The sequence below is a fragment of the Trichophyton benhamiae genome (genome assembly GCF_000151125.1).
Source record: "Trichophyton benhamiae CBS 112371 chromosome Unknown contig01145.0, whole genome shotgun sequence".
Classification (NCBI taxonomy): Eukaryota; Fungi; Ascomycota; class Eurotiomycetes; order Onygenales; family Arthrodermataceae; genus Trichophyton; species Trichophyton benhamiae.
Window position 1 is genome coordinate 266543 of NW_003315111.1, and position 12487 is coordinate 279029.

The 12487-nt window shown below is 47.9% G+C and overlaps 5 protein-coding genes across 5 annotated transcripts; 2 read left to right on the plus strand and 3 right to left on the minus strand.

Moving 5' to 3' along the window:
- Positions 1–1760: 1760 nt before the first annotated feature.
- Positions 1761–2666, minus strand: ARB_05469 (DASH complex subunit Duo1, putative; the record flags this gene model as incomplete). The annotated part of the gene is made up of 3 exons (XM_003016026.1): positions 1761–1853; positions 2046–2357; positions 2418–2666. 3 exons carry the CDS (start codon positions 2664–2666, stop codon positions 1761–1763), a joined length of 654 nt encoding a protein of 217 aa, XP_003016072.1.
- Positions 2667–3183: 517 nt separating this feature from the next.
- Positions 3184–4690, plus strand: ARB_05470 (uncharacterized protein; the record flags this gene model as incomplete). The annotated part of the gene is made up of 2 exons (XM_003016027.1): positions 3184–4028; positions 4060–4690. 2 exons carry the CDS (start codon positions 3184–3186, stop codon positions 4688–4690), a joined length of 1476 nt encoding a protein of 491 aa, XP_003016073.1.
- A 732-nt stretch (positions 4691–5422) lies between these two features.
- Positions 5423–7903, minus strand: ARB_05471 (DNA replication protein, putative; the record flags this gene model as incomplete). The annotated part of the gene is made up of 1 exon (XM_003016028.1): positions 5423–7903. One exon carries the CDS (start codon positions 7901–7903, stop codon positions 5423–5425), a length of 2481 nt encoding a protein of 826 aa, XP_003016074.1.
- Positions 7904–8538: 635 nt separating this feature from the next.
- Positions 8539–9831, plus strand: ARB_05472 (uncharacterized protein; the record flags this gene model as incomplete). Its single annotated transcript, XM_003016029.1, has 1 exon — positions 8539–9831. One exon carries the CDS (start codon positions 8539–8541, stop codon positions 9829–9831), a length of 1293 nt encoding a protein of 430 aa, XP_003016075.1.
- Positions 9832–10293: 462 nt separating this feature from the next.
- Positions 10294–11915, minus strand: ARB_05473 (uncharacterized protein; the record flags this gene model as incomplete). Its single annotated transcript, XM_003016030.1, has 2 exons — positions 10294–11221; positions 11275–11915. 2 exons carry the CDS (start codon positions 11913–11915, stop codon positions 10294–10296), a joined length of 1569 nt encoding a protein of 522 aa, XP_003016076.1.
- Between the last annotated feature and the right edge of the window lie 572 nt (positions 11916–12487).

The window sequence follows — 12487 nt, forward strand, 5'->3', positions numbered from 1 at the left end:
CCTTTTTATCCATGGGTCTTTTGAACTAGTTATACCCAGTCATTTATCGGGGTTGATTGTACAATCTTGATATTTTCCCGGTCAATATGAGGGCTCCATGCCCGTTCTCAATTTTTCTTTTCTGGTTTCTTTGATTTTCTGTCCCTCGTACTCACTTATTTGCCCTATTGGCTCAGCCGTCACTTACTTGCACTGACGTTTCCCTTGTGTTCGGCTCACGCACTTACACTCTTTTTCAGCCTTCTGAATATTTATCAGCTTGATGACCATTTTGAACTTGCTTCAGCTACAAATCCACTTGACCCCTTTTACGATATTTTGTTGCTACGCAAGTCATTCATGTCAGCAAGACTAACACGAGTCTGTTATTTCCCCCTTCCCTACCTTCCCCTGTCTATTGCAGCGTGAGTCAGTTAAATTGTTTGGTTTCATTTGTTTTAATGTTTTCAATTTATTAGCTATGACTTCGTTAATAATGCAGCCCCATATCCATAGATGCTTTCATGCTACTCTTTTAGAGTGATAGACGTAAATTATGTGTATTCTTCTATGGTGACTATATACAAAAAAAAAAAATACGACAAGCTAGTTGAGGGTTGGGATGCTATGGCGGGTAACAGGTCGTATACATTGAATAGAGTACAAATATGCGTCATAGATAGCAAAATATTAAAAGAAAATAAATGTAAACGTAGATGAGCGATGGGCATTAGAGGGGGTGAGAAAAATCGCCAGGGTTTATCCTAAGTAGTTAGTTACCTATAGCGCACTCTTTTATAGGTGGTATCACTCGTCATCAACAAAAGAGTTGGCTAATGGCCCAAAGATAGGAACTTGATAATGTTCCAAGGAATCGACTATACTGATGTCAGTAGTATAATAATGTAGACTTTGATATATCTACTCACCGTCACGATAGGCATGCATGCTCAGGAACCCAATAAGACCAAGGTTAAATATGAACAATAACCAGGATATAATACTTGACCAAGCAAATAACATGTGAATAACCTAGGTTTCGTTAGAAATAAGGGCGAGGGAAGTATAAACATCGCTAGACAGAAAGATATCCGTACAAACATAAAGGTGAAAAGCAAACTAGATTGCCATGCATGGAATCTATTTCACAAGTTAGAACAGCACATACATATTTTTTACCTAACAAGGTCTAGGGGACACAGAACATACCGCACATAATCACTCTTATGCTCCGTCAAAAGTAAAAATACTCCTCCTGCCGGTGGTAGTAAGAGGTATGCCAGCATAGCTTCGTAATCCATACGTAGTGGAAGACTGGTCTCGAACGCGCCCAAGCTCATACGGCCTCCCTCAACGTCTCTTCCATAGCCGTATCCAAACCCTTGCGCATTATTTTGTGTGTTTCTGTCAAGGTTTGACGAGTTCCGTGGGTGGTTTTGGCTCAGCGGTGAGGGTGTGTGACGGGGAGAAGCGGCATGTATGCGGTTGGCATTTGCGAGGGGCGGGGAGAGCGCGCGCTCGATGTCGGGGGACTGGTCCTGGTAGGGCGCGAAGTTCATGGCCATTAGAGTAGATCAAGATGTAGTCTAGGGCGTGCTCATGGGTAGAAGTGTTGACGTCTCTTTACGTGGATAACTTCGAACGTGGTTGCCTCTCCATGTGGTCAGTTGATGATGGAGCTAGTTAAAGGTAGCTAACTAAGGTTCTTGGTGTTATCATCCCGAAGACCTTAAGACGCTGCTGGGCAGGCTTGGCGTTATGTAAATACGTCAGGGACTATGCTAGCTGTTTGGGGTTGACAGTCCATACATTTGATGAAAATGGCTCTTCTCACTCATTTCTAACATTGCTTTGAGGGTATCACGCTTGTATGTCTATTTACATTGGCTTGAAGGGCGGTAGTCTCACGGCCCTCGTACCCTTCCCCGGCCCCTTGCAATCGCTGAGGTTCTCCCATACTCGACGCCAGCTCTTCTGGCAGTAGGTATGCCCCTTGTAGTACTCGTAGGCACTCGTGTAGAAGGTTGTCCGGTCTGTGTTCGAGAAACGCTTTGAGTGCGATTCACCCCTGTTCGTGTTGTCGACGGCCTCACAATGCCGCGCCTCGCCCTAGTGGTTGACGATGTTTGTGCTGTTCGCCTCCGCTGTTCTTCCTCGGCCTTGCGTTCCTGTGCTAGTTTCCGCTCTTGCAGCTCAAGTTCTCTTCTCTCTGCCTCTTGTTGTCGTTCACGAGCCTCGGTCTCTATATCGGCCATGTCTTGAGAAGCACCCTGCCACGACGGATCTAAAACGAGTCTTCTGTTATGCTCCGTCTGGGAAAGAATGCGAGTCCAGGTGTCAAGTAGGGTAGAGGCAGAGGAAACTGTCCGGGCAACGCTCTACACAGACTCATGTTAGCAGTTTGTTTGGCATTTCAGTATACATCAGAAGTCCCATACCTCCATGTTTCCCTTTGCGCGTTCCAGGCTTTCAACAACGCCTTCTATTACGGCATTGATATCTCGTACCGACTTGAGCTCTGCCCGCAGAGCTGTTTCTCTATCGTCCTCTTCCCGTGCCTCTTCGCTGGTGTATTGGTGGTAACTCTCCTTTGCCCGTCCCGAACCTTGTTCCGTCCGCGCATCCCAGCCGGGCTCTTCCTTCTCCTGTAGCTGTAGCCCGTCCATCTCTGCTGTGGGCGTCGCCATCGCTCGCGGCTCTTCCTCCTTGTCCCCTTTGCTTCTGCTGTTCCTCTGCTTCCTGTCCTTCTCTGTTGTCCCTCACCAGCTAGCTATCTTTGAAATGTCAAAGTGGGAGCAAAGACCACGCTAAGCCCCTTTGGGCCTTTGTTGTTGAGTGGGCCGTGCGCGTCCCTGTTTTTTTTCCTTTTTTAGTTTTGTGTGGCTGGAAAGACTAAAACGGCAATTTTCAACTTCATCTCTTACCAACCACCGGATTTTCTTCTTCTTCAGCACTTTGTATGCACAGAGAAGAAGACAAGCGACCAGGCAAACAGACAGCAAGAGACAGATACCGCAGTCAGAACAGTGTGAAAGGAGCCGTGGACAAGTGCCCGAGCATCGAGACCGCGCTTTACCGCCTGTTTTGTTCCCCGGAACCACCCAGCCCCATGAGGACGTGATAGTCGAGGACAGCGATAAGACCCTACATACAACAAACACCCTGTTTTGGCCTGGTAACCAGGTAACCAGCAACCACGCAACGATGACTACCACCCCGCCGCCGCCGTCCTCTATCAGGACTCCTCCCACTCCTCGCTACGGCTCTCGATACGACAACTACGAGCCGTATTCCCCTCGCCGGTCCAAACGCATTGCTGACCAGCAACATCTGTTCAGCGGTTCTGCTGCTGCCCTAGACGCGAGTACGACTGGTCTTGTCAAAGAACACGCCTTAAGACGCGATCAGGAGCTACATCAGCTTGGCATCAGTGGTAGAGCTACTTACTCTCCACCACACTCACAAGTTAGCTCTCCTAAGCGAAGAAGTGAAAGACTGAACTCTCCTTCTCTTTCACCACCACCAAAGAACAGAGTCAGATCTGAACCTGTTTCATCTTCACTTCCTCACTCCTCATCCTCTTCTTCTTCATACAGAAGCACAATGGATGGCAATACCAACAGCAGCTTGGCTACCAACGGAATGCTTCCTACGCCAGCGAAGACTCCTCGTAAGAAGCAAATCGAAGACCTTGGACCTACAGCTCGCACTCTATTTTCCAGCAGTTCCAAGTCTGTCCAAGACCCAGCAGCCATGATGCCGAAGCGTTCCAAGAAGTACTCAGGCTTTTCACTTGAGAGCTTTGAGGCTGACCCTCAGCAGGCTAGTCAGGAGCCTATAGCCATATTTACCGACTCTCGAGATCGAATTCCCCAAGTGAACAATAGCCCAGACAATCCATTCCGCAGCAAGCCTGCCGAAGGTGAACCATCCTCCTCCAAGCTTGCCGCAGAGGCTGGCAAACGCAGAAAGCTCGATGAAAGCAGCCGCAAGCGGGACAAGAATGTGGACAAGGCTATACGTCGAGATGACGGATTACTCTATGTTTTGTAAGTGTATCCAGCGTTTTATTTACTCTAGGTCACATTTGATGCTAATTATTCTCCTTAGCCGAGGCAAGAAGGTGTTCCGCAAGTTCAAACCAGAGGTAGAGGAGGAAGAAGATGATGATGATGACTTGGGTCTTTTGGCCTCTCGCAGCGAACTCAAATCCGAGTCTATACCCCGCATCCGTCCTCTGACCCGTTCATCCATTAAACCCCGTGTCCTGTTCCCTGAAGCTAGAGCCGCTCCTGTTCCCTGTGAGAAAGAAGAAGAGCCGAGCACCCCGTCAACCATAGTTGAAGCAGAGGAGGAGCAAGATGAAGAGCCGGATGAAGAGCCAGTTGAAGAGTCAGCTGAAACTGCCGACCAACCAGCCACTGCCCATGCTGAAAATGGATCCTCAGAGCACCCAATCACACCGGAAGGTCAGATCATCCAGACAGATACCCCCTCGTCACCACTTGCTTCTGGGCGCTCTCTCCGCTCTCATGGCCTCAAGGCGGGTTCTGGACCTGAACATTGTGATCCTGGCACTCCAACAGCAAAACGCATCAGTCCCTTTGACAGATGGCGCAGAGGCAAGTCTCACTCCACGCCCACCAAGACGAAGAAGAGAGGGATTGATGGCAATTCCAACCAAACTTCAAAGAAGTCTCGCAGCCACTAAACTCCCAACTTATTGTGGTCTTTCGATACACCTCTCCTAAGCCGTATTTCCTTTCCTTCTCGTACTTTCTTTTCATTCACTTCCCCTGCTTCCCCCCTTCTCTTCTCGGTACCTTCATCCCTGTTTTCCAAATCCTTCGATGACTGCATGCTCATGACCTTCTCATTTTTCCCGGACCTCAAACCTGGCTTTCTTTTTTTATTTTTTATCCCCTCCCCCCTTTTTCATTCTCTTATTCTATGACCTTTTGTAATCAGTGCCCCTTCTCCTTTTTCCTTTTCCTTTCAACTGCCAGTTGCCTTCATGACCTGATATCAGCTCCAGTCTTTTATCTCATATGTTATTTTTGCCCTTGGGTTTTTTCTTTTTTTTCTTTTTTTTTACAAGATACCATCAAAATGCCTACCAGTGGACGGAGTGGCAGGACAAAGTGGCTTTCAAGTGGTCTTAGGATGTGGTTATTTTGTTCTTGTTCTTTTCTTTTTGATCCTTTGTTTGTAGCTCATCACTGCGTACAGGCTAAATTGTCGTCGTCTTAGTGTACAGGCGTATGGATGGGGGTCACTGCAAATGTGCGCGTTTAGATAGAATAGTGTGCGATTAGTACCAATATCAGATACTAAATTCTACAACTAGAACAATAAGAACAAGTTATCATTCAGTCTTCCCCTAAAAGAAGGTAAACGCCTAGTAGGGTATAGGAAATGTCATGAAAATCCCTCCGTGTCTAAACTATACAATGTCCAAGTCATCATTATAATCCGTTGCATCCTGGGTAGCCTTTCCAAGGCTATCTCTGCCGGCCTCTCGGATGCCATTGGCAGTAATAAATCTCGTCTTCTTCACCGTTGTCTGGGCATTACCATCCTTGCCACGTCTAAGCTTAATGCCTTTAGCATTTTTCTGAAGGTTGTCCAGACCAAGGAAAGGGTCGTTTCCAGAACTGGTATCATTCGATCCGCTCTGATTGTTAGTAGTGTGGGAGCTAGCTGTTGCAGAAGTCGAATTGGCTTTGCTCTCAGCTTCTACAGTGTCCTTGTGATGAGCTCGAAGGTATTCGGCCCCAACGCCCTTGAATTCGCCCAGTGACCTGGCGATGGTACGCTCTCTCTCCTGGTCTGCGAGGCGTTTCCGAAGGCGCTCGGCCTTTGAGTTCCCCCCTCGGTCAAAAGATCCAGCGTCTATGAACGGATCGTCTGCGTCTAGTAGACTAGATGCAGTGCCATTCCTTGCTGGAAATTGACTTTGTCTATTTCCAATAGCTGAAGTCGCAGCCGGCGCAACGTAATATCTGGTACCTGTTGCCCGATCGAAGTTCCCTCCACTATCAGTATTACTCCGAGTACCACTTCCTTGTGAAACGTTTTGTTCTCGCCTTGCACCGCGGAACCCGCTAAACCGAGGCCCGAACCTTGTCGAAATTCCAGGTCCGCTGTTAACTTCCATTCTGCCCGAAGTGGTTTTGCGAAGCTGTGCTTCTACATGGAAGTCACAGTATTCCGTTTTGCGAGAGTCAACCCAGGACTCACAAACTTTACCGTCTCTTTTAACCGCCTTACAGAAACCTATGTCCTGGGCAGTTCCAATCTCTAGGATTGTATCCTCCGATGAATGCAATGTCAAGCTGAACGCATTTGTATCAATCTTATGACGCGGGGGTGGCATTATTGCAGGGTTTAAGACAGCAATTAAGGTCCCAGGAGCAAGCCTATAGTAACGGGGGAAAGCCGTCGAAAACAGAAAGAGGTCAATGGTCCATTTCAGATCCGTCAATGTTAGAACCATGTATTTGTTAGCGTTATGCCCATCTTCAGGCTCATCGTCATTCTTGTTCCCCCCAGCTTTCTTGTCTTTATGTTCTTTGGGTGCTGACTTGGAGCCCACAATGCCAAAAACAACAAAATCTCCATCTGTCTCAGGAGATTCAAAATCCGGCCCCTTGACTGTTCGTAGGAGGTCTGGTATACGCATGGTGGTTTTAGAATCGAAGGTGCGTTTGAGGAATGAATGAGGTAAAATACGTGTAGATAGATGTAAAGAGGAGAAGGGTTCGAACTTTGTTGGATCTGCTGGCTTGACTTCGGTTCCCAAGGAGGATGACGATTCGCTCCTAGCTGTGCGGGTCACCCTGCTCTCTGAGTTGCTCCGGCCAATGCGTGACAATTGACTGCGATCTCGTTTGGACGGCGATGTAGGGGGTATATTTTCAGTTGAAGATGACTGCGTTACACGTACAGGGGAGGTCAATCGCTCGCGTTTTGTCGATGGGACAGCTCCAAGATCAATTGTTGACTCCTTTGCTGCGGCATGGAACCGCTCCAGTTCATTCTTGTCAACACCAAACCCGGTGGTTCTCTTCCGCTGTAATGCCCATGATTTATCTCTTCGTTCTTTATCATTAGCCCTACTCTCTATCATCCGATCACTAAAGCTTTTGAATTTATCAAGCCGACTGGTGGTATCGGGAGGTAGCAGTTGTGTCTCATGGCTAGATCCTCTGGTAAAGAGATTTCCCGCTTGGCTCCCAGTGGCTTGCTTGTTATCATAGGGGTTTTGACCCATTGACTTGGGCCGTCTCAAAGAAACGTCAGGTGCCTTGCGCCCCTTGTCAATACCCAAGATCACTCTTTGTGGAGATATAGGAGCCACCGGCAGAGGTGGTCTCTTTACTGGAGAAAGAGGAACCTGAACATTCTCCTGATATGACGTATCGGCAGCCTTCCTCTTCCGTTCTCCCAATACTCGACTTCCACGATAGCCTTGGCTCTCGGGCCTCGGACTTATACTCTCCGAAGGGCCCTCAAATGATTCTGTCTCAGAATCTGCCTGCTTGAGCCGTGCCTTGCTCTGTTGCAGCCTCTTCAGCTTCAACCGAGCCTCTATAGCAGCAAGTTTGAGTTGCAATGTCTCTTCGTCATCTTCGTCGTCTTCATCTTCTAAATTCTCGTCCAATATTCGTCTCGCCTTAGCAGATGATATACCATAATCCGTGGCGGCGCGTCGTTTATTCTGGATTTCTTCGAACTTCTTGCGACCGTTTGGAGAGGACATCAGCGCAGCGTGAGGGGACTTTGGAGGCCAAGGAATGTCGCCCACTATCACAGCCTTAGTAAATCTGTCTTGTACTTCCTGAATGGAACCAGATAAACTCACTAGTGAACCAGGAAACTCTGAATGATAGTTCTTAATAGTCACAAGCTGAATCTCTCGCATTTAGCATGTTGTGTGGAGGAGGGTGGCTGTAATTGAGTAGTATGGGAAGCGACTTCCGCGAAACAACTTCCACTGCTTATTTAACAGAAGGAAATGGCCCATGGCAAGGACAAATAGGCGACTGACAGTCTCATAGTAGACTGGACGATCTGAATAGCCAGCCACTTCAGATAAAAAACCAGGATGAAATATTGATTCTGTGGCCGGGGAAACTTTCCAGGATGACGATCACGTGTGCGGTATGTCCCCGGACGATTTAGTATACGGCGTCAGCGAAGGCGGCGGTCCAGGTCTCATACGCCCATCGCTATGGTCCGCGAAACTGCTGCATAAACGCAAGATACTGGTGCCTTCAGACCGAAAACCCAGCTAGTCAATTGTCCTTATATAACTGACTAGAAATTAAGAAAAAAGATGAATCGTTCATATTTGTTTTTCTACTCGCGTCAATTTCGCGATCGCCAAGCGCCGCTTCTTTTAGGTTAATTAAGCTCGTGTGGGTCTGGCATGTGTTTTTTGGCGCCGAAAGGGGACAACGAGAACTTCTTCGGTGTCGTCTGTCTGCGGTCAAATTCGCGACGGACGATGAAGCAGCAGAGCATGCTGAACGGACCAGGCCTACATACAACGGAAAAATGAAGACTAGGGCTGGCTCTGGCAAGGCACCAGCTCCTACTGATGATGGAGCGATGGTTAAACCAGCTGCTGAGCCGCCGAAGTTTTACAAGACATTGATCCTGCCCTCTGCTGCCTCCGAAGACGCGCGATTTATCCAGCTTCAAAACCCCCGAACGAGCAGGCTGACCAGGTATTACTTCTGCCCAAAGCTGGGCGTGTTCGAATTCACGTCAGTTTCGCCTCCAACCACCACACCGCGGAGCTTTTTGTTCGTCAATTCAACAGACGGGGACACTCGGCAAAAGGACGCAGGATCGGAGGGACAACCAGCGGGAGACAATGGGTTTACTTCGAAGACCGGCCAGCTTCATGTTGCCACACCCGTTGACATTATGTTTTTTATCCTACCGATAATTGTGCCTTCGAGTCACAGCTCAGAGCGTAACCTTTTCCAGCCTCTAGACGATATAATAGATGCCAACGAGGATATTTCTCCTCATCTCCGCAAGGTTTTATATACCACAGAATTCAGAAAAACTGTTCAAAGAAGAATGGCATCAGTGTGCGAAACAATTGACGCCGATGGCATGATGTTCAGGTTCAGTGAAAAGAAGCTTGTGGAGGAGCTGCTGGCCAAAGCTGAAAGGATGGTTAAGAACGGACTTCCTCCTAGTCTTGAAGCTAGATTTGTACATCAGGCACTGGAACCTCCCATGATCAGCGTGAGCAAAATATCAAGTACCCAACCAGGCGACGAAGCGAATGAAAACGAAAAAGATACCCAGCCAACTCAAAGTACAAGTGATTCCCAAACCTCCCCTGAGATGGCAACTACACAAAACTCGTTATCAACCAACCGAACCGAACCGGCAGACTCTCAAGAGGAGGTGTCTGTGCCAAAACGAAATTACAGCCCAGAAATAGCTCATCTTATGCGTCTCCGAGCGGCCCTGTCCTTTATACAATCCTCCTACCTCCAACCCAATCTATCAATAAGAGTTTCTGACGCTCTAAGCTCTTCATCATCTCCAAAAGACTTTACCGCTCTAGATGAGTATCTACAGAATCTTGCAAATCTTCGTGCAGAAGCGCAGGCATCGAGATCAATGTATGACATGTCGAGACGGAAGCGAGGGTACGAGGATGACGAAACCGCCGAAGAGAAAGCAGAAAAGAAGAGAAAGGCACAAGAAGAGGAAAAGAAGAAAAAGGCGAATATGTCTCGAGGGGTACGGGATTTGAAGAAAGTTAATACTTCTGGCATGCAAAAGTTATCTTCTTTCTTTGCCAAAGCACCCGCGAAGAAATGACTTGGCACGTCCAGCCATTGTTAACTGTGGTATCTATTTCTACCTTGTTAACAAGAAGGAACGAGACTAGAGGCAAGCAGTTTGTTTCCTCAATTCGTATACCAAACGACGAAGCTATGCGGAGAAATAAGTACGGCAGCAATTAAGATATAGGTGCATCCGTATTCCCTAAGTGGTATCTATGGGAAGATACGCCGCATTTCAAAAGCCGAAGGACATAGGCTTTTCGAAAACTTACCGAGCTATCTGCTTCCTGAGGGTGAAGCTAGCAATGCTGCGAAGATACAGACTCTGAAGACTACGGCCATGATTTGGAGACGTTGCAGGAACTCCTACCAAAGTCAAGAGACGTAGACAAACATTCGAACAGCAATTACTACTAAATATATATTACAAGAGATTCAATACAATGCCAATCTCACTGAACATCGGTTATTGCAGCACCAGTAATCCTATACAACGTTAGCATAATTCAACAAGACGAAGTATGAAGAGGCAGACATACAAAAATGATCCATTAGACGGCTTGCTAATGACCATTGCCTGCCTGAGTTTTTCCTTGTCCATGTCAGGCCATCTTTTCAAATAGTATTCCTCCTTCAATGCCCTTGTGACATCCTCGACCTTCTCCAGGGGAACCATATGTACCGTACAGCCACCCCATCCTGCACCCGTCAGACGGCTGCCCAGTGAGCCAGCCCGTCGTGCAATTTCACACAATTCGTTAACTTCGGGACAAGTGCAGTCATAGACATCTCGACAAGACGCCTGGGATTCGTTGAGAAGCTGTCCAAGATACTCTAAATTATGCTGATCGAGATTATGGGAGCGAGCAAGGCACGATCTGAAATCGAGCACACGACGGGCTTCCTTAAAGCAGTGCAACGCACGTTGGCGGAGATAGAATCTTTCCGCTTCCACAGGGAATGAGGAGAGGAATTGTTCCTCGACCTGTGGGACCGTGAGTTGCAGGAGTTCAGCGATGTCGGCACGGGTATACCCTTGCTCCTGCTTGAAAGTCTCCTCCACAATGAGAATGAGAGAGTCAAGCTGATATTCGAACGGGTCATCCTGGCGACCATCCTGGCGCATCAGCTCGTGGTGTAAATTTCGAAGACTATAGCCTAATGAGCTGCTATCCTTTTGAAGGGTGATATTGTGTTTCCGAGCGAGAATAACAGCCGCAAGAGTGCATTCTGCCACACGAAGGTTATAGTGACGGGGAGCAGTTTCGGCCTTGTTGGATGTGACAAAGCTCTGAGCCACCATAAAAGTGATATCAGTAGTGGCCTTGGGGATGGCCACATGTTGCACTTTGAACTTTGGGAAGAAAGTGACATAGAGAAGATATCCTCTCCGCGAGAAGATTGAAGCAGCCTGATCCATCCTGCTATACCGTTAGCCATTCCTACAAATTGACTTGGGGAATAGAGATACACACACCCTCCTGAGTACACGCCTACTGCACGCTCAGATACAATCGAGATGTCCAAGAGCTCTTGTTTGGAGATATTATGCCCATTCGCCTTAACGACAGCCAAAGCGCTTGCACAGACAAATGCAGCACTGCTCGATATACCACCCCCGGGTGGTACGTTACCATCGACCAAAGCCTCGATATTTACCGGGACAAATGCTGAGTCTTTCTCCCGCAGATACTTAACGGCCACCCGAAGGCCAGCTTTGAAGTAATTGACCCAATCTGGCCTGGATGCATCGATGTCCACCTCTCGATCCGATGAGACAACAAATTCACTAGCCGCAAACCTGGGGTCGGTGTTGTCCACTTTAATGGTTGCCTCTGGGCCTGATGCTGGCATAGTCTTCACAGCTACAAGCACATCTACACTCAAGGCGGTAGGAAGCACATCGTAAAGCGAATAGTCGATATGTTCACCTATGATGTTGACTCTTCCAGGACTCCGGGCAACAAACCCAGGCGCGTCACTATAGCGGCCCTTGAACTCTTTAACCAGGTTATTCCACCTGGCTTGTTGCTCTGGTTCTAGAGACTGTTGTGTGTCTGGCTCTGGTACATACACATCCCTGAGGGATTGTGTTTCTGGCACGAGTTCTGCGTCCATGGTGGGGTTGTGTTTTTTTTTTTGTGATTTTGATAATGACGTCGAGTTAAGTTATATGGTTAGCCGATCCCAGACGTCGGATAGCTTGAACTCTGTTTTTTGTTATCAAAGTCTGTTTTTTGTTGACATCAGGAAGCGATAAATTATAGTAGCATTGATAGATGGATAAAATCGTGCATATTGTTCGATCCTATGCCGGCATGGGCTCGTAGCTAATCTTTCCCCACGTCTAATGACGTTTGCTAAGCAGGGCCTGACAAGGGTGTCCCGCCAAAAAGAAAAAAAAACTCGGCCGATTCCAAGCGCTCCCTTGGAGCTGGGTTGGACGGGCATATAAACGAACGCTCATCCCCCACACGGCAGCCAACATCAAGATGAAGCCCAAAACACAGGACGACAGCTGTATGTATGTGCTGCCGCCGAGGCACCATGTTACTCTGTCTTCAGGGCCATCTCTAAAGGACGGCTCAACCGTGCCTCAAGAATGAAGCCATGGGCAAAACGCATACTCAGAGCGAACACGCTCGCCTACTAACCTCCCGCTTCTCAGCTTTCTTTCCTAGGCTGCAGTC